This window comes from Girardinichthys multiradiatus, chromosome 19 (assembly GCF_021462225.1).
Source record: "Girardinichthys multiradiatus isolate DD_20200921_A chromosome 19, DD_fGirMul_XY1, whole genome shotgun sequence".
Lineage (NCBI taxonomy): Eukaryota > Metazoa > Chordata > Actinopteri > Cyprinodontiformes > Goodeidae > Girardinichthys > Girardinichthys multiradiatus.
This window is the reverse complement of record NC_061811.1, coordinates 18,091,414-18,111,939: the sequence shown is the minus strand read 5'-3', so window position 1 is coordinate 18,111,939 and position 20,526 is coordinate 18,091,414. Positions and strand designations below refer to the sequence as shown.

General features: G+C 38.8%; 3 protein-coding genes and 1 long non-coding RNA gene across 6 annotated transcripts; 3 read left to right on the top strand and 1 right to left on the bottom strand.

Moving 5' to 3' along the window:
- The first annotated feature begins 47 nt into the window (after positions 1 to 47).
- Positions 48 to 8,044, top strand: LOC124855974 (probable histone deacetylase 1-B). The gene is made up of 14 exons (XM_047346138.1): positions 48 to 202; positions 816 to 928; positions 1,031 to 1,148; positions 2,983 to 3,057; positions 3,139 to 3,277; positions 3,384 to 3,525; positions 3,600 to 3,692; positions 3,787 to 3,895; positions 3,977 to 4,117; positions 5,221 to 5,329; positions 5,480 to 5,607; positions 7,333 to 7,500; positions 7,589 to 7,640; positions 7,718 to 8,044. Exons 1-14 carry the CDS (start codon positions 151 to 153, stop codon positions 7,743 to 7,745), a joined length of 1,467 nt encoding a protein of 488 aa, XP_047202094.1. The 5' UTR covers positions 48 to 150; the 3' UTR covers positions 7,746 to 8,044.
- Positions 8,045 to 8,364: 320 nt separating this feature from the next.
- On the bottom strand, positions 8,365 to 14,361 carry tmem54a (transmembrane protein 54a). Of its 2 annotated transcripts, XM_047346137.1 has the most exons (7): positions 14,209 to 14,324; positions 11,772 to 11,957; positions 11,342 to 11,538; positions 11,166 to 11,225; positions 10,749 to 10,946; positions 10,515 to 10,652; positions 8,365 to 8,790 (listed from the first exon to the last, which is right to left on the bottom strand). In XM_047346137.1, exons 3-7 carry the CDS (start codon positions 11,498 to 11,500, stop codon positions 8,659 to 8,661), a joined length of 687 nt encoding a protein of 228 aa, XP_047202093.1. In that variant the 5' UTR covers positions 11,501 to 11,538; positions 11,772 to 11,957; positions 14,209 to 14,324; the 3' UTR covers positions 8,365 to 8,658. The 2 variants fall into 2 exon arrangements, with proteins under 2 accessions (XP_047202093.1, XP_047202092.1); XM_047346136.1 differs by lacking the exon at positions 11,772 to 11,957 and having other exon boundaries at positions 14,209 to 14,361.
- A 694-nt stretch (positions 14,362 to 15,055) lies between these two features.
- LOC124855975 lies at positions 15,056 to 15,431 on the top strand. Its single transcript, XR_007035207.1, has 2 exons — positions 15,056 to 15,167; positions 15,246 to 15,431. It is a non-coding gene; the product is annotated as an uncharacterized LOC124855975 (long non-coding RNA).
- Positions 15,432 to 16,435: 1,004 nt separating this feature from the next.
- On the top strand, positions 16,436 to 19,989 carry zpcx (zona pellucida protein C). Of its 2 annotated transcripts, XR_007035115.1 has the most exons (9): positions 16,436 to 17,130; positions 17,199 to 17,311; positions 17,379 to 17,452; positions 17,523 to 17,694; positions 18,523 to 18,628; positions 18,698 to 18,783; positions 18,849 to 18,934; positions 19,004 to 19,834; positions 19,923 to 19,989. XR_007035115.1 is itself a non-coding variant. In XM_047345674.1 (8 exons), exons 1-8 carry the CDS (start codon positions 16,711 to 16,713, stop codon positions 19,174 to 19,176), a joined length of 1,230 nt encoding a protein of 409 aa, XP_047201630.1. In that variant the 5' UTR covers positions 16,436 to 16,710; the 3' UTR covers positions 19,177 to 19,860. The 2 variants fall into 2 exon arrangements, 1 of the variants encoding a protein (XP_047201630.1); XM_047345674.1 differs by lacking the exon at positions 19,923 to 19,989 and having other exon boundaries at positions 19,004 to 19,860.
- The last annotated feature ends 537 nt before the right edge of the window (positions 19,990 to 20,526 follow it).

Sequence of the window (20,526 nt, the reverse complement as noted above, 5' to 3'; positions counted from 1 at the left end):
CTGCACGTAGTAAACGTAAAGAATCCTCTATGCGTCACTCTTGCGCCCCCTATGGACAGCTGCTGACATCGCATCCCATTGACCAAACGTGTCGCTGTTGTCTCCTTTCCTGCACTGTGGTTTAAAACCATCCGAAAAAGAGGACTAAATATGGCATTTACCTCCCAAGGCACAAAGAAAAAAGTTTGCTACTACTATGATGGTAAGTACACTCATAGTTGCAGTTTAGTAAGTAGACTCGTTAATTGATAAAATCCGACAGTGTACATCTACCAATTTCACCTCTTGCTAACCTAAGCTAACGTCGCTAGCTTGAGACGCAGCCTGCTCTCCTCACCTCAGTTTGACAATTTGTTGGAGTGATTAAACCCTAAAAACGCGATAAGTTCGGCCATAGCCAAAGATGGCTCTTAGATTGTAGTTCTTTGAATTTTTAGAGCGCTAGTGTTAATGCTTTAATAAGACCAGCCAATCAGCTAGCGCGCTAACACATGATGTAGGTTCATTATGAATGAAATTAGTTATTACTGGGATAAAACTCATGTTTCTACCTTCAGACGTTAGGCGTTTGTCGGTGGAAATGATCCAATCAGTACTAACCTGTGGTTAAAAGCCAGAGGGTCACTTTGTTACATATGTTTCTCTTTATTATCGTTGATTGGAACAGATATGTTTATTGATTGATATATTCCATCACCGCATTCTTGTCCTTTGAGTGTGATGTTTGCTAGTTTAGTCTTGCTTTGTCTGCAGGAGTTTTTAAATAAAAATAATCACACAATGTGCTAATTTGCTGTACTTGTTCGTACCTTCAGGTGATGTCGGAAATTACTACTATGGTCAGGGCCATCCCATGAAGCCTCACCGAATCCGCATGACGCACAACCTACTGCTCAACTATGGCCTCTACAGAAAGATGGAGATATATGTATGTGAAATGAGGCAAACTGGGTTTATGCTTCTTTATTGTAAAGACATGTTTTGGCCCAGAATGTAAACAATGATTTTTTTTGGGTTTTTTTTGTTCCAGCGTCCACACAAAGCCAGCGGAGAGGAGATGACCAAGTATCACAGTGATGATTACATCAGGTTCTTGCGCTCGATCAGGCCGGACAACATGTCAGAATACAGCAAACAGATGCAGAGATGTAAGTTTAATCTGAGAGGCTAATACATTCTTGCTCTTCTGTTATTTACATGTATCCTGGCTGATTCAGATAATGTAGCCCTCACTAAGCCATTCATGCCTGGCGTATAACCCATCCTGAACAACCAGATGTCAGGTGCCAGCTTTTATCAGTAATTTGTGAGAAGTAATCATTTTCTCTTCTTTTCTCTTTCTAGAGTTTCTCTAGATTATTTAATTAAGATGCAATAAATCATTGTGAAAATCCCACATCATTGTGGGATTATCACAAAAAGAACTAACAGTAACTCTAAATTAAAAATCAAGTCTACCATGAATAATCTACCTACTCATTAGCTAAGACAGAGAAATAAAACTGATTTAATAAGATAAATCAGACTTTAATCTCTCAATGTAACGTCTATAATTCATTACAAGAGCAAACCTAACTAACTAAATAAAGCTGGTTCAAATGTAAGGATTGTTAAAGAAATATCAGTGTCTGCGAAGCGGCAAAGAACAATTTCAAAACCTAGCTCTATATCCTAATTTAATTAAATCTAAGAGGGATGAGAAGATTGAAAATAGGGTAGACGATAGGGATAGCAATTGAAGGAATAAATGAAGCCAAGGTTTCTAGAACTTGGGCGAGTGGGCAGTGGAGTTTCTGCTTCAACAGCGAAGCAGTTTGCCAAATGGTTACATTGAGGCTGTCAGGCAGCACTTCTCTAATGGCACCAGGACTTGAGAGTTTCCCACCATGGGAATTTGATTTTATCTTCTCTGAATTAGACAATGGTCCCCTTTGTGGCATGTGGAAAAAATAAAAAAATATTCTGAAATCTTGCCCAACCTTAGCATATAAAATAGGAGGATGTGGTAAATAGTGCAACCAAAAAACATTTAACACAACTGAATCAAGGGTGATCACGCCTTGTACAAGGGATACATTTATTTTGATGGTCAAAAGATTTCCCCTTTCTGATTCGCAACCTCTGAACTCCAAAAGCTTGGTTGAGACAAAAAATAAATCTATTTCTGTAGCTTCAGTGTGTCAACTGTAACCTAAGTCAAAATAATGGTGGTTTTTATATGTGCAAAAAGATGCAGCAACTGTTTGGAAAGTGAGAAAAACCCCAGTCTTCTTGGGAAAGCCAGCTGGGTATTAGAGAAAGTCACCATAACGGTTACATTAACAAAGTTGTGACTCATCACATTTTTGTGGCGTTTTGTAGTTTAGAAATTCTTAATAAGGTGATTTTGTAACTTAACAGACACTTTGGGACAATTATAGGTGAAAAAAACCACCTCAATGACTTTATGGAGCATCAGCGCACAGACGCTAAAGATTTTAACCTGTAAAATCTCACCGCAGTAAAAAGACACCATGGTAGATCTTGTATATTATAGACACAGAACATTTTACAAAGCAGTTACAACAGTAGTATAAGCAGTTCTAAAAATGATCAGCATAAATCTCTGTCATACTACAGAGAAACCGTACCTATAATCCATAAAGTATATTACTATTCCTTAAAGGAAAATATTATCTTTAAAATATTTAGAGAGATATTTAGGAATTTTGTATGTCCTCAGGTGATGTGCGTGGTCTTTCAGATGGTCTCAGAATAGATTGTGTTCATACTGCTAAACTAAAGTGGGTAGAAGTATCCCAGGCTGCCTCTGAAGCTGGTCTAAAGAAAAACGTCCTCAAAACGTTTTGGTTGCTTTCAGAAATGTATTTAGTGCTGTCCGGGGGCGACTGCGTCGCTCAGGACAGATGTTTGTGCCAGGTCTGAACGGGGTTCTCTGGACAACATGAATAGTACTGATGTCTCTGGGGGTTTGTTTTGCAGTTAATGTGGGTGAGGACTGTCCGGTCTTTGATGGCTTGTTCGAGTTCTGCCAGCTCTCAGCAGGGGGATCCGTCGGTAAGTTATCTCCACAGAAAAAGTCCAGGAATTGTGTGTGTTAGAAATGTGTTAAATTCTCACTCTCTCATTGTGTTTCAGCGGGTGCTGTGAAGCTGAACAAACAGCAGACAGACATCGCCATCAACTGGGCCGGAGGGCTTCATCACGCCAAGAAGTCGGAAGCCTCTGGGTTTTGCTACGTCAACGACATTGTACTGGCCATCCTGGAGTTACTGAAGTGAGTGTGACGACGTTGTTTCAGGGTTCTAATGATTATAATCACAATATTCAACGTTACATGCAAAAAAACATGTGGGAAGAAAGGATATTTTTCTAACTTGTAGATACCACCAGAGGGTTCTGTACATCGATATTGACATCCATCATGGAGATGGTGTGGAGGAGGCTTTTTACACAACGGACCGTGTCATGACCGTGTCCTTCCACAAGTATGGAGAGTACTTCCCAGGCACTGGTGACCTCAGGGTATGTCCTTAATAACTCCACATTTAAACATGTCGGAGTGCTGTAATAATATGACATTTTCTTGTTCTGTTAAGGACATTGGTGCTGGAAAGGGTAAATATTATGCTGTAAATTATCCACTGAGAGATGGGATTGACGATGAATCATATGAAGCCATTTTCAAACCTGTGAGTTAATAAAATCCTGTGTTTATATCTTTAATTTTTTAATGTGAAACATTATTGAGAGGAGCTGTTTTTTTTTTTTTTTTTTCTTCTCTAGATCATGGCGAAGGTGATGGAGATGTATCAGCCCAGTGCAGTGGTCCTCCAGTGTGGAGCTGACTCTCTGTCAGGGGACAGACTGGGCTGTTTCAACCTCACCATTAAAGGCAAGATGATTAAAGGCAGATGAGACCTGTGTTGTCTCACCTCAAAGTTTTTAATGAGTATTTTACACTACGTGTGCTTAGGCCATGCCAAGTGTGTGGAGTACATAAAGAGCTTCAACCTGCCGTTGCTGATGCTTGGAGGAGGCGGCTATACCATCCGTAATGTGGCACGTTGCTGGACATTCGAGACTGCCGTGGCCCTTGATAGCTCCATACCCAACGGTATGCATTCATTACTGTTGGAAATGCTCTGTTCCCAATTCTTTTCCTGATATTTTGGCTGATTTCTTTTGGTTTTCTCCATTGAACTTAGATGTTGTGAATGAACCAATTAGAAGCCTAAAAAACCAGAACATAATCTTTTGGGATTCCCCACATTGTTTAAAGGTGTATTAATCTTCTAAATTTGAATAAAGTAAAATATTCATTATTCTGGTATTTAGAAAACAGTAAAAGTTCAGTCTCAGACAGTGAGGAGGATTGTCCATGTATACGCTGTATGTAAATATCTGGTTTCATCTGGAGGTATGGCATGTTCACTGCTCAGAAAAAAATTGGAGTTTTCACTTTCTGGGTGGGTAGTCATGAGTCAAGGGTGATCGAGCTGAAAATCAGTACAGTCACCAGCTGATTTTTCTTTGCATGTTTAGATTCGGTTGTTGGTGCATGAAACACGTGCATCTAGGGCTTCACACATTTACATCTGATGAGCAGTTAAGTCTGCTTTAAATCAAGAGTTGAGATTTTAAATATCAAATTAGAATAATTAAAGAAAACAACCCGGTAATTCATTAATAGATAAAGCAATTTATTTATTTTTATAAGACGGGTCTAAAGGCACCTATAAAAACTGGATCTGATGTTTACTGTTTAAAATAGAATAGTCTTAATTGTCATTGTACTGGGGGTATAACTGGGGGTACCTTTTTTTCTTTTGAAAATACAGACAAACATGAGGGCTAAGTAGTAATTTCGGTAAAGTCTGTGTTACTCCCCAGTGTTTTAGATTGAGATTTTTATGGATATAAAGGAGATTCAAGTTAATTGTAGGAGCTTAAATTGTTGAAAATGAGTGGTAAAATCAAAATAACTTGAAAAGAACATAAGAATCTTTTATCTGCCAGCTCTACTGTTGTTGTAGTTGTCTCTTCAACACATCAAGTAACAAAGGAGACAACGTAAAGAAAATATTAAAATACCATTTTAAAAAGGTCCTTCTATGACAGGTAACTATAGAAAGTGGGAGATATTTAAAATACTTCAGAACCTGCTGTATTTAAGTACAAACGTATATTTATTGTAAATGTTTTCTTTCAAATTGACAGAGCTTCCATACAATGACTACTTTGAGTACTTTGGACCAGACTTCAAGTTGCACATCAGCCCCTCCAACATGACCAATCAGAACACAAACGACTACCTGGAGAAGATCAAGTGAGCCCACTTAACATGTTTCACGCTCAGAACATTTGTTGGTAGCTTTGATTACGACATCAAAGTTACATTTCTTACAACAGATCACATCATGCTTTAGCTAGATTTATAGTTTTTTGCCTAAAAGTATTCCTGTATCGCACCCTTTAGGCAGCGGTTATTTGAGAACCTGCGAATGTTGCCTCATGCCCCGGGAGTCCAGATGCAAGCCATCCCAGAAGACGCTGTGCAGGAGGACAGTGGCGACGAAGACGAGGATCCAAACAAGCGCATATCTAGTAAAAACATTTCTCATGAGCAGTTTACTTCCCTGTATTACTGGTGCTGGTCATAAAATTGGAATATAATGAAAAAATTGATTTGTTTCAGTAATACCATTCAAAAAGTGAAACTTGTATATTAATTTCATTCATTACACACAGACTGATATATTTCAAATCTTTATTTCTTTTCATTTTGATGATTATAACTGACATCTAATTAAAACCCCACATTTAGAATCTCAGAAAATTAGAATATTGTGAAAAGGTTCAATATTGAAGCCACCTGGTGCTACAGTCTAATCAGCTAACTCTAAACACATCCAAAGGTCTTTAAATGGTCTCTCAGTCTAGTTCTGTTGGCTACACAATCATGGGGAAGACTGCTGACTTGATAGTTGTCCAAAAGGCAACCATTGACACCTTCCCCAAGAGGGCAACAAACAAAGGGTCATTGCTAAAGAGGCTGGCTGTTCACAGAGCTCTGTGTCCAAGCACATTAATAGAGAGGTGAAGGGAAGGAAAAGATGTGGTAGAAAAAAAAGTGTACAAGCAATAGGGATAACTGCACCCTGGAGATGATTGTGAAACAAAACCCATTCAAAAATGTGGGGGAGATTCACAAAGAGTGGACTGCAGCTGGAGAGAGTTCTTTAAGAACGTACCACGCACAGACGTAGGCAAGACATGGGTTCAGCTGTTGCATTCCTTGTGTCAAGCCACTCTTGAACAAGAGATGGCGTCAGAAGCGTTTTGTCTGGGTTAAAGACAAAAAGGACTGGGCTGCTGCTGAGTGGTCCAAAGTTAGGTTCTCTGATGGAAGTAAATGTTGCATCTCCTTTGGAAATCAAGGTCCCAGAGTCTGGAGGAAGAGAGAAGAGGCACAGAATTCATGTTGCTTGAGGTCCAGTGTAAGGTTTCCACAGTCAGTGATGGTTTGGGGTGCCATGTCATCTGCTGGTGTTGGTCCACTGTGTTTCTGAGGTCCAAGGTCAACGCAGCCGTTTACCAGGAAGTTTCAGAGCACTTCATGCTTCCTGCTGCTGACCAACTTTATGGAGATGCAGATTTCATTTTCCAACAGGACGTGGTACCTGCACACAGTGTCAAAGCTACCAGTACCTGGTTGAACGACCTTGGTGTCCCTGTTCCTAATTGGCCAGAAAACTCACCTGACCTTAACCCCATAGAAAATCTATGGGATATTGTGAAGAGGAGGATGCAATACGCCAGACCCAAGAATTCAGAAGAGCTGAAGGCCACTATCAGAGCAACCTGGGCTCTCATAACACCCGAGCAGTGCCACAGACTGATCGACTCTATGCCACGCCGCATTGCTGCAGTAATCCAGGCAAAAGGAGGCCCAACTAAGTATTGAGTGCTGTACATGCCCATACTTTTAATGTTCACACTTTTCAGTTGGCCAACATTTCAAAAAATGTTTTTTTTTGTATTTATCTTAACTAATATTGTAATTCTCTGAGATACTGAATTTGGAGTTTTCATTAGTTGTCAGTTATAATCATCAAAATTAAAATAATTAACATTTGAAATATATCAGTCTGTGTGTAATGAATGAATATAATAAACAATTTTCACTTTTTAAATGGAATAACTGGAATAAATGAATGTTTTCATTATATTCTAATCTTATGACCAGCACCTGTAGTTCTCAGGCAGTAGTTAGTGGGATGTGGAGAAGCAGCATCTTTTGATGTACATTTCCCTTCTGATAACATTCAGTCCGTGCTCACGACAAAAGGATAGCGTGTGAGGAAGAGTTTTCGGATTCGGAGGACGAAGGTGAAGGAAGTCGCAGAAATACAGCCAGCTACAAGAAAACCAAAAGGACCAAAACTGAAGGAGAGAAGGAGGCAGAAGAGAAGAAGAAAGGTACCGAGGAAACAAAAGGTATTCATCCTCTTCCATCTTTATCTTCCTAAGATCCTGTTACTCAGTGATCTGAATATGGTTTGAGTCATTTAAATTCATTTTACAGAAGTAAAAGAAGAAGAGAAGGTACCAGAGGAGGATAAAATGGACACATCAAAGTGAGAAAACACTGCACATACACATTGACCATGATGCCGAGGAGGCGGTAATCATTTCCTTCCTCTGGCTCCTTTAGGCCAAATGAGGAGCCCAAGACACCTTGAGGTCCTAAGCTCCCAGTGATGCCAGTACACCAGATCAGAACTGATCTTAAAGTGAGGTTTTTTTTTATAAATTATCTCTTTGGACTGTTGCAGTAAAGGTTGTCAAATTACTTATGTTTTAAGACAGTGAATGGAGATCAAAAAGGTAATTGCTTGTTTTTTAAGCGAATCTTTGCAACTTGGCTGTTTTTGGACAGAAATGTCTTTTGAATATTTTTGTATGTTTTTTTATTTTTTATTTACTGTATTTGCTTTGCCCATTATGAAAACATCTATAAAAATGACTCGGCTTGTCTCCATTTCATATTCCAGAATCTAATTTAACTCTGACATTTTAGCTACTTTTTGTCTTTTGACCCCACTTGTGCTTTGTGCCTTTGGAGTTGTAGAATAGAAACATTGGATCCTTTTCTAGAAAACGCATGCAGCTGGTCTTGTCTGCCATAATCTGTAAGATGCATACTTTTAACATTTTATTTTAGAACCAAATCATATTCGAATATTTTTAAGTTACAGTTCAGTATGAATCATTTGAGAGTACTTCTCATTTGCAGAATCACTTCTGGGATTTTAAACAATTTGCAAAAGTCATTGAACAAAAGCTGTCAAAGGTTACAACTGTATTAAAGTTTTTTTTAATAAGGATAGAAAATATACAAGTTTTGTTTCAACAATGGGGAAAAAAGACACTTAAAACTGAGGGTATGTAAGGCAGAGTTTTTAAAGACATTACAAACATGATAAAAGCGTTTGAACCATAAAAATAGCATCCCATCGCATCATAAAAAACTATTTTGCCATCAAATAGTAAAATGCAACTGCTTTTTCCAGTTTAAGTCCAAATATGTTTGATTTGTAACAGATTCTCTTCAGTTTTTCATCCTGTTGAGTTGGATGAAACATTTTTGTTGGTTTAGACCCATTCGTTCTGCATCTCTCCGCTGTGCAGCAGTTCATCCTGCTCTTCAGGCTCCTCTTCAGCTCCAGCTCTTGGCTCTAGATCTGGGAGCGGTGTTAGGATTTCGGCTTTTCTTTGGATTCTAACCTGAAAGCGTAAGGGGAAAAAAGCAAGCTAGTTCAGTAGTCTCTTTTTTTCTTTTTATGACAAGTAACTTTCTTTCATTTGCAGATGTGTTTAAAATGAACAGCAGTCCAACATCACTAATAACTGTTTTGGTAGAAAAGATATTTCTACATGTCTTCTACATTAATGCACCAGGGCTAGAAGAATATTAGAAAGGCAAATGATTAGGTCATCCATGCTGCTGATTCTGAGTAACTGTGCTCAGAATAATAGTGGCAAATTTAATCAATGAGAATTTATTCTGTGAAAAGTCGGTTTGTCCTTATTTAAGGTCTTTTCCTCATTTAAGGCAAAATGACCATCTGTGTAAGATGTTCATTTTGCATTCATCTGAAAATCAAGTAAAATGGATCATTCCAAATGTACTTAAGTAAGCAAAGACAACGTTTTTTCACTCTAAACAAAGCGAAAAAAAAAGAATCTTAGGCTCTTCTAAATGAGCCGTGTTTGCATTTTTGTTAAACTTATTTTCAGTGTAAACTGGAGATTAACTTCAGGATTTAGCTTTCCTGTGAATTACTGAACCAATATTTGGTTGTATACCACCGTTCCTGAGAATTGCTTCACCTCTTTGTTGCATTGAGTTAACCAACCTTTGGCGTCTGTGAGAAGATATTCCCTTGGACAATTTGACAACATTGCCTAACTCCTTTGCAACTCTTGGTATTGCCTCAGAAACTGCACTTGTCACCCCACAAGTTTTCTATTGGATTAAGGTCAGGGGACTGGACCATATTTATGGCCTGAATCCTGTTGGTCTGGAACCAAGATGATGCTTGGCAAGTGGATTTTGGGGTCATTGTCTTGTTGCAACACACATTACACAGGAAGGTGCTCTACAACATGAGCCCTTCAAATATTTATGTATAAAAACTTTCAGTTTGAATAGGCCCACCACTACAGAATTAGAAACATCCCCATACCAGGATGCCTGCCATTCCCAGCTTCATTGGTACAAAGATCAGGGAAAGGACACCATGTTCTTGCCCAGCCTCCACCTCTTAGCACACCACATTTCATTCATTCATTTTATTCACTCTCACTCAGCCAGCCAAAAGAGGCCATACATCATTGAACTTCATCCGCTTGAAAACTTAAAACCTCATCCAGCGCATGGACCCAAAAATAAACTTCTCTGCTGGAGCAAGAAAGACAACTGCGAGAGTACGGTTGGCATTTCTCAGATGCCACAAAGAGATAAGTGCCAAATGTTATTGTTGTATTGACACTGTAGGAGAACACTAAGACAAAAAAAAAAAACCTTTCAAATTTGATTCAAGACGGTCATAACAGAAAATGGAATCAAAAAGCTTGCTTTTTATTTCAAATTGAATTTGAGACTATATTTTACCATAAATCTGGCTGCTTATGAAGAGTAAAGCAAGCCCAGTGCATATTTATTATTTTTTATTGTACTTTAATGAAGTTTAACAAGTATATGAATCATCACCACCTTTAAATTTTCCCATAAACATTAACATAAGTCTACATCAAAGTTGTAAAAGGCCAATCCATCAGGATTCCTGAGTTCAACAATGTCCTCTTTCAAGGACTTCGATCTTCACTTTTTTTTAAATATAGAATCTGTTTATCTAAAATGTTTACTTTAAGGAGAATAACATCAACATTACATCTAAACAGATGTCTGCAATAAATGCAGCAACCTCAGAGTGACAGAACCTTACCCTCTTAGCCTGCAGCGGTTCCTTCCTGCACGGACACAGGTACAGGAAGGAAGTGCAGGCAGCAAAGCAGCGAAAGGTGAACACTGCTTCCACGATGCACATCACGATGAGAGGCATCCAAAGAATGATGCTGGTTGCCTTAATTTACAATAAAAAAAATAAAAATCAGTGTTTATGAAATCATCTGAATATGAAGAGTTGCTGATCAAACGCATGGATGAATATTGTACCTACATAGATTCGAGTTGGATCGAAGGGACATTCTTTTGTAATGGTTGCTGAGCCAAAGTCTTGATCAAAGAAATTGCAGTATCTTTTTAGAATGCTCTCTTCTTTGTGGATGAAAGCTTTAACCAAACAAAAAGACACGCCCACGGCAGAGATGACTCCTAAGAAACCTGCCAGGATGCTGAAGACCAGCAGAACCCACGTCTGCAAGATAAACAAAGGCATAAGGGCATTTGTCAAGCACAAAAAAAGTCCTATTTAAGGTAAATGTAAGGTAGAGGAGATATCACAGGTGAGTTCGTGTCCTGTAAAAGGTTACTCTATATAGTACTGACATTTTCTTTAAATAGCTTTTCTATCTCCAAACACAAGGACCAGCACATGACATTTGTGGGCTGAATGAGGTGGGAGAAAAGTATTTACCAGGGTCCTGTTTTTCTTGTTCTTGGACAGAACAATAACAATTATCCCGGTAATGATACCCTAACAGAAAACGAGCAGAAACATTGTTAACATATGAATACCACAAATTTACTTCCAGCAGCAAAACATTTACTGATGAAAACAAAAAACACTCAAGAATGTTTAAGCCATCTTACCATCAAGCCTGCCACAATGGCAATGATGTTAGAGATGGCGTACACAAGAGTCCGGACCCGAGTCTGCACGACGATGTGTCTGAGCACAGCGCCGTGCACCAGTGCTCCCAGAAGAAAGTTGACATGGCCCACGAGCACCAGGGTCAGCCCCATCTTCATCAAGGCTTTGTTTTCTCTGAGGTTGGAACAGCATACTCCTGCAGGAAGCAGAAATAGCTTATGGTGAACAATGACTGAAAGCTAAACACGGTCAGAGTGAGCTACACAATTATGAGCAAGCTGTTGGAAAAATGCTTAAAATAAATCATCTTTAACTTCTTTAGCACCTGATAAAATCCAATATTTGAGTACATTTATTCAGTAGGAAAAAGAAGGTAAATGGATTAAATTTATAAAGCACTTTTTTAGTCATACCGACCACTCAACGCACCTTATTCAAGAGCTACATTCACACTCACTAACATGCACACGTTCATACACCGAAACGCAGATTGGTAGGCAACTTGGAGTTAAGTGCATTGCCCAGGGGCACATTGGCAGGAGGAACTTGACTTTGTGACACGAGGAGGCTGGAATTGGACCCACCGCCTTCAGATTTTCCCCACTGATCCACAGTCTTAAAAAAACAAACAAAAATAAACACTGAAACTTTGAAGAGCAAATAAAAAATAAAAAAAATCACCAGTGTCACACTTACTGTTTCCCCAACATTTGTTAAATTAATACTTTACTAGTGCAAGCTGATCAGTGATACTTTTACTTGGTAATCAATGACTTCCCATTTTCCTGTTGAGTATAAATATAATGGGACCCACTCAAAAACAGGAAAAACAAGAGAACATACCATTCAAGAAACAGAGATGTGTCTTTCCTCACTTTTTTTTTAAACAACCAGCTATTATTTAGAACACAGCTGTATGTTAAAAGATACAATGAAAGGAATTGACATTTCGCATCTCTAAAGTATATTAATTATGTAAATTTTACCTTCAGATGTAAGAGATTAAGTGGCATGATGCAAATCAGTAAATGGCTATGAGAAAATAGCTAGTCCCCTAAACCTACCCCTATAATCAGAGGAAAAATGTTGACATCTGGTATTGTGACAAAAAAAAAAAACATAGATAGGGACCAATATTTATCTTGTGACAAGTACAATGAGGAAAATGGTGAAAGAGCTTAAAAAGATCATTTTTAGAGAACAGTGACAAGTGTCATGGGGTCACATGACACTTTGAATTTTTGCTTTTGTTTTGTTTGTCTTTTGGGGACAAAATCAACCTTCCATGGAAATCTCCATCAGCAGACCTACATCCTATGGAAAACCAGAAGTGCGAGCTGAAAAGAAGACCCAGATCTCTGGATCTAGAAAGATTGTGCAAATAGGAATGATCAAACATGTCTCTCTCCGTAATGAAACGTAAAAGATGACCTACAGCTGTCATACTGAAAGAGGGTTTCCAATATTTGTACCCCTGCCAATTTATTTTCTTAATGTGGGATTTTTCACCTTGCTGACAAACTGTACTAATATATAAGATTAATATACAATTAATTTTAAACCCTTTTAAAAATACTTTAACAGATGTACCTGTAAAAGCGGAGGGTGTCAAAATTTTATTGAAACGATCACTTGAAAGCAGAATATTTAAAACGGCAAACCAGTATGTATTGCACAGAAATATAATGCATGCAAGTTTATTATGCACACATTTTAGTTTAAAGCCTGTTTGATGCCAGCAAATTAAAGGAAAATGTGGTACTATTTACAGCATCACAGCAATCTATAAAAGCAATGCAGAATCATCCCTATCCCATGCTTGGACCAACATCCAGCGTACACAACAAAATCCCAAGCTAAGCAAGGTTTCTGGGGTTTCACCTAGTTCTCTGTTCAGAGGGAAATCCAAAACAACTGCAGATGGACAACTTGTAACCAGATCCTGAGCAGGAACAAGACACTGCCTTGGGTGTGGGTGTTCAAACACCCACCACCACATTTACCTGACCTGAAGGGTCAGCTGGTGTCAGATAGATACTCAGGTTCTCCAATGGACGGTGAATGCTGTGCAAATGCAAGTAATGTTTTTGGTCATAATCTTGTTAGTCATTTTACCAAAAACACGAAGTATTCATCGTTTTTACTTTGAAGCCGATGTTATATTATTTAGCTCGAGTTATTATGGGACAGTTCTTTAATGACATAAAAAAAAAATTCCCTGTGAAAAGTTGGATGGATGACACTAAAGTTGTCTCTCCAGTGGTTTGATATAAGGCTTATCATCATTTTCCACAACTGATTTTAACTTGTGAATAGTTTTATAGACATGAACAGGTAAATATGCATCCAAGAAACAAGACGTTCACGTTATTTTATTAAAACTGTCTTTGATTAATAGTTCTACAGACTTTCTAATGGTGTTTTAAAGCTTTTTCATACACGTTGGCTACTTTACCATCCATTACCTGACCATTTCTGGAGCAAGATTTAATGAGAATGGGAAAGGTCTGAAAATCTTGGAACAGGACCCTAAATAAAATGCTCTCTAAGCACACAGGTGCCTGAAACAGAAAACTGCACAGAGACCCTAAATGTTTCTTGCACTTACAGCATCCATCAATAGCAGGTACACCTTCACTCTCACACAAGTTGTACTTTAAAGGAAAACGATTAGGATGAATAAAACCAGCCAAAATCAGCCAAAGGAGAAAAAGACCAGGATTCGGTTTCCAGCAACTAGATAGGACTCCTCACTACAAACCCGTCTTCCAAGAGCACAGACCACGCCTAAACATTACACAGCAAAACTAATAAATCCTCTCAGATTCACGAAGAAATGCACCGTTTAAAAGCGTCGTTTACATACCTGAATTGACCATGATGGATTCTCTTTAGATCGCAGCTACTATTAGAAAAGCTGAGATCAAATCATTTCGGACGCTCTTTTCACAGTTCGCAGTTGGGGAATCTTTGACTTCCGTGACCGACACTCACCTGGGGACAAACAGGCGCTGCCGACTGCCTACCTGCGCGGACGCCTCGCCCACCTGCGAGGACGCTCCGCCCATAACAGCTGAACAATTCTGCAGCTGCGGGTGGAAATAAACGTTTAATTAAATCGGTGATTCTCAGAATCTTTGCAGGATCCAAGCTAAGTAAATACTGTTCAAAAAGCCACCACAATTACAGATCTTGTTAAACACTACAAGACTTTTCCAGTGTGTTGAGTCATCTCATTATGAAAGCCTGTTTCTTCCACGGTGCGATTACATAATTGTAAATATATCATTACATGAGATCTTATAGTTATGAGATTGCTTCGTCATAACTCTGAGATAGTATTTCATATACAGTGGAAATAGAGATTTACTTGCAATTAATAACAATACACATAACTATATATTTTCTCTTTTTAAACAGTTTATAAAACCCCAGGTGGGGTGATGGCTTTGTAAGCTTCTAATAGGTTAAGCCACAATAGTTAAATTAAACTGAGCACACAGTTCCTTGTATGCTATTTTTGGCAAATTAAAAGAAATCAACCAAGATATCAGGAAAATAATTGTGGACCTCCACAAGTGATTTATCCTTTTTTACAATTTCCTGATCTTAATTTTCCATGGAATTCAGCCCTGATCTCAATTAGAAAATTGGTTTGCAGAGCTGAAAAGGTGTGTGTGAATAAGGCGACCTTCAAGCCCGACTCAGCCTGACACCAGTTCTATCAAAAGGAACGGGCCAAAATTCCAACAAACTATTAAAAGAAGCTTTTGGAAGGACACCCGAAACGTTTGACCTATGTCATATACAGCAAAGGGCCATTTGGTAATTATAAAATCGGTAATTCCATCATCGAATACATCCGCCCATCCTGCATAACTGTCTGGTTTGCTGCACTAACAGGGACAAGGCCAAGCTGCAGAAGGTGATCTCGTTTGGGTCCATTAGGACCAGGACCTCACACCACAAGAACAGTTTCTACCCTACTTTGTTTGCATTATTGAACTTTTGCTGTGTTTGCACCTGACAACACAACAAATTCCTTGTGCTGTAAATGTTACATGACAATAAAGTTCTTTTTGATTCTGATCAGCTCAGCAATGTGTTTGTCTACATGTCTATTAATAAGTGACAGAGTTTATCTCACAGTAATAATGAATTAATTCAGAAAATATATAATAATAACCCATCATTAGCCTTTAAATATGTGTAAGACAGTGAATCCCAACTTTTCGTCTTATTCGTTAAAATAATTGCAGGTTTGAAACCTTGAATGTAAAAGAAGCTTTATTAATGAGACAAAATTGTGTGTATAGTTATAGTTTGTTGACGTTTATGGTCTCTTTCTGGTCTAAAGAATGTTGTCATTCTTTCAACTCCTGTGAGACCGATAAACTTTTATTAAAATGATTTAAATAATATTTTGGTTTCTTATTCATACAAATCTGTGATAAAACGCTTCTAAATTAATGTAAGTATCTTTATTTTTATACTTGTTTTTGTCTCTGTTTTAATTCAATCATTAGTAAATACACCACAGTGTGATTAAAAATAAGTGTAATCCTCATATGTATTAATAACGAGTTTCTTCCATCCGAACCAGCAGAAACAGATGTCTGCTCATTTTAACACTGGTTCAAAGGTTATTCCTGATAAAAAGAGGTATTTAACAGCTAACATGTGCATGAATAGAATAAAGAATTGAATTTACGTAAAGGTTTAATGAAATCTGTTTATTTCCTTGAGTAGGCTTTTTGTTTTAGATATACACTTTACAAATACTTACATTCTGAATCAAACTATTTTCCTATTTATGTAGGGTCTGAATAGAAATTGATGTATCTGCATAAAATGAGAAGGTCATATTTTAATCAGAATCAGAAAAGCTTTATTGCCAAGTACGTTTTTGGACATACAAGGAATTTGTTTTGGCGTAGTCAGTGCAATACAGTACAAATTAAACAGTATAAACATATCTACAATATAATATAAATATATGTCCACAGTTTTAAGTGAGTGAGAGTAAATGTAGAGCAGTATAGGATGCCAGAGCGGTACAACAGTGCAGGTGATCATTGTGCAAGTATGGCAGTGCAAGTAAAGCAGGAGTCCAAGCTGGGCGTTAATGTAATGCATAGAGTTACAATTGCAATAATTGCCAGATTTAAACTATTCTTGTTACTAAAAAAGCGAAGAAAATACAAAGTTACTGACTGCAGGAGAGTAATGCAAGAAAAAGAAAATCCCATCTTAAGCAGAGTCTCATTGGCTTGATTGTCCACACCTGCCTCAGGTGCCTCATCACTCTATCAATGTCACACTGGTGGTAGGACACAGCCAGAGTTGTTGGCCCCGTTTGAGGCTCACAATGGGTACATTGCCGGGACTTCTTTGTATTTGTCTTTGGCACATTATTGCTGTTCAGTCTTTTTGGAGGCCTGAAGATGCCATGTTTCCTCAGGATTTTCAAGAACCATTTGATAACAATTGGCTCTTTCCGTCTGAAAGAAACTTGGATTTTCCATCATTTGATACTATCTTCAGCTCTTTGCTGAAATGGACCCCTGACCTGCACATGCTGGCTGAATTCCCTCCCATTCTGAATGTTCCCAGAGTCCAGGTGTTTTGTGATGAAACCAAACTAACTCTGCTGGTTGACAAGAAAGTGTTTGGCCTCACTTTAACTGAAGAAGAGATACAGCTGGGCAATGGCTGCTACAGTAACGAGGAGGAACCGGATCAACTTGTGTTCATTTATAACTTGGATCAATGTGGAACAACACCTGTGGTCAGTTGTATGTTTTTTAATTGATGCCTACAGCTAGTAAAATATTCTAAAGCTACGTTGTCTTGCAGCTCCAGAATGGTTTGCAGATGTTCACCAACTTCCTCCACTTGAATCTCAAGAAAACACCACCTACCTGGTGGCAAACTCTCCCATCAATCAAAGTCTCCTGCATCCCAAAAAGGTGAGTAGCATGCACAAAGCATCTGTACCTGCTCACAAAACAACCCTAAACTTAATTTTTTTTCCAGGTTTTACCCAGATCGTAACTTTATCTCTGAACCACCCTTGACAGTGAAGAAATCTTACATCCAAGCCATGAAACGTGAGTAGAGCTAACAGTACAATCCTGATAGGCTGATGGGTTTTAAATGCAAATGTTTTTTTTCCTGCAGCATCCTGGACAGAAACGGAAGAGTCTAATGTCTACCAAAGAGGCCTTGTAGTCAGACTGCAGGTATCTGCTGAAGCTAAACCTGGTCAGCAGCTTTTCATCCATTCCTGCTTTGTCTCGGCATCTCCTGAACCCCAGGCTAGACCAAGGCATGCAGTCATACTAAACAAAGGGTAAGCAAGACTCCACATGATGCAATGGGTTTTTTTTTTTTTTTTTCCTCAGTCTTTGCCTTTTTATCTGCAAGAGCTGCCTTTTTTTCCCCCCAGGCCCATTCATAACATCCTAGCTGGCCATTGGGCTTAGTCAAAATAACTTTATTTTGCAAGAATCAATATGCAAACTACCTCAGCTATGAGTTATCTAGACTGTAGTGACAGGTCTTGGCCAGTTTCTACCACAGGTTACCTTGAACTCCATTCATTGAGGACTGGTTTCCTAAAACTTTCAGATGTGTCTGTGCTCCAACACATCTGAATCAAATAATTAGGTCATTGGCAAGACTCTGAAGAACTTAACCACATACCGAGAAGGCAATTTAACTATTTGATTCAGGCGTGTTGGACCAGTGACACATCTAAAAGTTACAGGACACCCCTGGTATACACCATGGAGGTTCTGTCTGTATAACCTAGTGTCTAGCCTGGCTCTTTTTATATTCTGTACATTGAGTCAAGTATGAAAACAACCAGATATCCAAAGTTTGTAACAGAGCTGACCATTTGAGTGACCTCCTGCTCAACTTCAGAAATCCGGTTGATTAAATGAGTGATGGAGCAGTCAATCCATTGTGATGCTGCAAGTAAACTGGTCCATGTTGTTCTGAGACTTTACTCTAAACCCAGTCCACCCCAACATTCAACATACTGTTGGGCCCTCACTAGATGGGTCTGTTCAGTCACACTTGGGTCCAAGTCTTGAATTTAAGTTGGTTTCTGAATCCTATTTCTCCTCATATTGGTCTCTAAACATTAATACACTGATATTTTTATCCCTGGCAGGTGTGCATCCTCACTGGGTTCTCCACATACTGTTGCTCTGTTTGCAGCCACCAACAGAGCTGATGTGGTTAATTTCATGCTGAATACATCTTATCTCATTTCTGAGGTAAGGTGTGGAAAATGGGATGCACTTTTCTTTTAAAGCTCATTTGTAAACTTAACATTTCTTCTTCAGCTGTACGTCCACTGTAGTATAGTCCTGTCAGATCTGGGAGTAAATTTGGCATCAAAATCCTGCAACTACAACGTGACTAGTTCACAGTAAGTGAAGATACAACATAAAGGATCATGTTTAAGCTAAAATGTCAACAAGTTATGTTCTTCAGATGGGAGGAACTAAGTGGCAATGCAGAGGTCTGTGCCTGCTGTAACTCAAAGTGTAAAGGCCCATCAATAAAGAACCTTCCTGACGGTGAGCTTCTTGGATTTTCAGGATGCTACTTTCTGTCGTCTTGCTTTAACTTCATGCATATCATCTTAGATACCAAGGGAGTCGTCAGCATTGGCCCCTTGATCATTGGGGATGATTGGGAGTTAACTCCTGCACTTCCACCACTTGATGCATCTGGCTCCTCTCTACCAACCACCATGAGGGCTGGCACTCCTGGTCTTGGAAAAGACAGGAGCTCCAGTCTTACCCACAGGGTGTCTTAGTGGTTCGGCAGGAGCCAACTGCTAGGTTAACACTCTGGCTCCCTGGAGAGGTGCCGGGCGACAATCTCATTTCTCACTCTGATTTACTGGGTCAAGATGGTAATTCTGGGCAGGCGGTTACAACCATGCATGAAAATTCTCTGAATCTAACTACAAATGAAACTGATCAATCTGTAAGTGAGCGCAAAAGTCCCTCTTCACAGTGGGACATGAAGCTGGTAACACTGGTTGATGGGTGGCAGACTCCTGAACAAGAAAATGAAATCATTCATTTTCAAACAAAAAGCAGATATGGAAGATCTTGGAATTCTGACACAGAAGCAACCCAGCCTGACTTCTCTATTCCAACTGGGATAAATGTCAACCTCATGCTGGTTGAAAAGTCAAAGGTAGTGGCTCCAGATGCCACCGAAGAGGAAATCCAAAGAAAATGGTCACCAGGTGATTTATCTGCATCTCCTGAGATGCAGATGGATGTACCTGTGGAGCCTGATGTAGATGTCCAACCAATTCACACAAAACTGGAAATTTCCAAGAGTGCAGATGGGTCAAAAAGGCTGAGTTATGTGGAAGAAGTGAAGCAACAAGAGAGAAGTGATATAAAAGACTTGAAGCCCAGACTGAAGGGGCTGCGCTCAACATTTCTTGATTTGTTGAGGTATAAAAGTCATTCAAATGATTAAACCTGGTATACATTTAATGTTTCAAGTAGATGTATAATTTCTTTTTTTTTTTTTTTTTTCCAGGAGGATGGACAAGGAATAATGACAAATGAGTATCTTGCAACAGAATAAACATTCTCTCCAACAATTACTCTTGGTCATTTTCTGTGTGTAATTTTTGTTGTCCTGAGCACTGCAATCATTACAGGTGCCTCTAAATGTAAATCTGAACTTGTAGCTAATTGGTAGTATAGAATCATATTTAAAGCAGGGCTGTCCAAAGTGCAGCCAATTAGACATTTGTCTCAACATCATTTCATGTGGCCCACAACCAGGGTTCAAGAAGGTTGGTCAGTTGACTTTAAATGTAGCAAATCATATGCCTCCAACTTTAGGTGTTCATGCAAGAGCCTTTGTTTCAAACCTATGACAAAACCTAAACATTTTGTGTAGATGAAAATTTCAATTATTGGACAAGTTCCAAAAGATTAATGCAGATGGATGCATGTGACACTTCATTCTGGCACATAATAGGCCAGTTTTATGGCCTACATGAGGGAGAACAATCGCTGATATTCTCTTTATAAGCAGGGTATGCCACAAAGGGGTCTCTGCAAAAGATGGCTGTTCAGAGTGCTGTACTGAGCAAATGGAAAGTTTAGTGGTATTTAAAAGGTATACAAGCAAT